The following is a 1,105-nucleotide window of genomic DNA, read 5'->3' as shown; positions in this document are numbered from 1 at the left end:
TTACTTTATTGAACTGTAAATTATGTTTGAGAGAATTCACTTTGAATTCATTCAACGGCTTTCAGGTAACATTATGGCCAATGAGCAGTTTTTTTTCATGCTTTAATTTGAACCATCAGATTTTATGAAAGTGTCTGTGGTATGACAGCTCTCCACTAATATTGATCTGTTTTGTCCAGACTAGAGGAGCTGTTCCTGTGCCTTAATGAGTACACCACTGTGACACCGGCCACCATGCCCTGCCCCACACTGCGTCTGCTCCACATCACAGATAACAGTCTCCAGGAGTGGAGTGAAGTACGAAAATTCGGCTCCATGTTCCCTGCACTGGACACTTTGGTCATGGCCAACAACAACCTGAACTCCATTCAAGACTCAGGAGAAATCCTTCAGCGGCTCTTCCCTAACCTTCGAAGCATCAATCTGCATAACGCAGGTATCATCGTGTTAGTGACACTTGCTGTGAAAGAGTCTAAATAATCATAGTATGTGTGTAATTGTCTAATTATTACTATTTTAGTACAGTGTAATTACATAACCCCCCCCCCAAAAAAGTTTTTCTTATTATTTTGTGTGATTCAGGACTTAATCGATGGGAGGACATTGAGAAGCTAAATTTTCTGCCCAAACTGGAAGAAATGAGGTTGCAAGGCATTCCTCTACTGCAGGCTTACACGAGCATGGAGCGTCGCAGTCTAATGATAGCCCAGTAAGTCCAATGTATCTTACAGGGATGAAAATTCTTTCATCATTTACGCACCCTTTTGTTGTTCCAAATGTTGGTAACCACACAGTTTTGGTGACCACTGACTTTCACTGTACGGACAAAATATCTTCTTTTACGTTCCACAGAGGAAAGAAAGTCATACAGGTTTGGATGACATGACAGAGTAAATAATGACCAAATTTGTATTTTTGGGTGAACTCACTTTAACCTCATTAGAAACTGATATTAATGTTGTAGAAATGTTGATGAGATGATCTCATTGCTCCCGCCTGCAGACTGCCGTCAGTGACCTCTCTGAATGGGAGTGCCGTGACGGATTGTGAGAGAGAAGATGCTGAGAGATTCTTCATCCGTTATCACTTGGATCATTCAGAGGAA

General features: G+C 41.4%; 1 protein-coding gene across 1 annotated transcript in view; it reads left to right on the top strand.

The window, feature by feature from the left end:
• Nucleotides 1-171: 171 nt before the first annotated feature.
• The window catches only part of LOC107597581 (tubulin-specific chaperone cofactor E-like protein), a gene marked incomplete at its 5' end in the record, with an annotated part of 5,368 nt that continues 4,434 nt past the window's right edge, over nt 172-1,105 (top strand). Inside the window, 3 exons of the mRNA XM_016288714.1 lie at nt 172-436; nt 583-709; nt 1,003-1,105. Of these exons, the coding sequence (XP_016144200.1) occupies nt 172-436; nt 583-709; nt 1,003-1,105 (495 nt within the window). The remainder of the gene's footprint in view (nt 437-582; nt 710-1,002) is intronic.

This window comes from Sinocyclocheilus grahami, unplaced genomic scaffold (assembly GCF_001515645.1).
Source record: "Sinocyclocheilus grahami isolate Dianchi unplaced genomic scaffold, SAMN03320097.WGS_v1.1 scaffold233.1, whole genome shotgun sequence".
NCBI lineage: Eukaryota > Metazoa > Chordata > Actinopteri > Cypriniformes > Cyprinidae > Sinocyclocheilus > Sinocyclocheilus grahami.
The sequence above is the reverse complement of the archived record's forward strand: the minus strand, read 5'-3'. Positions and strand labels throughout refer to the sequence as shown.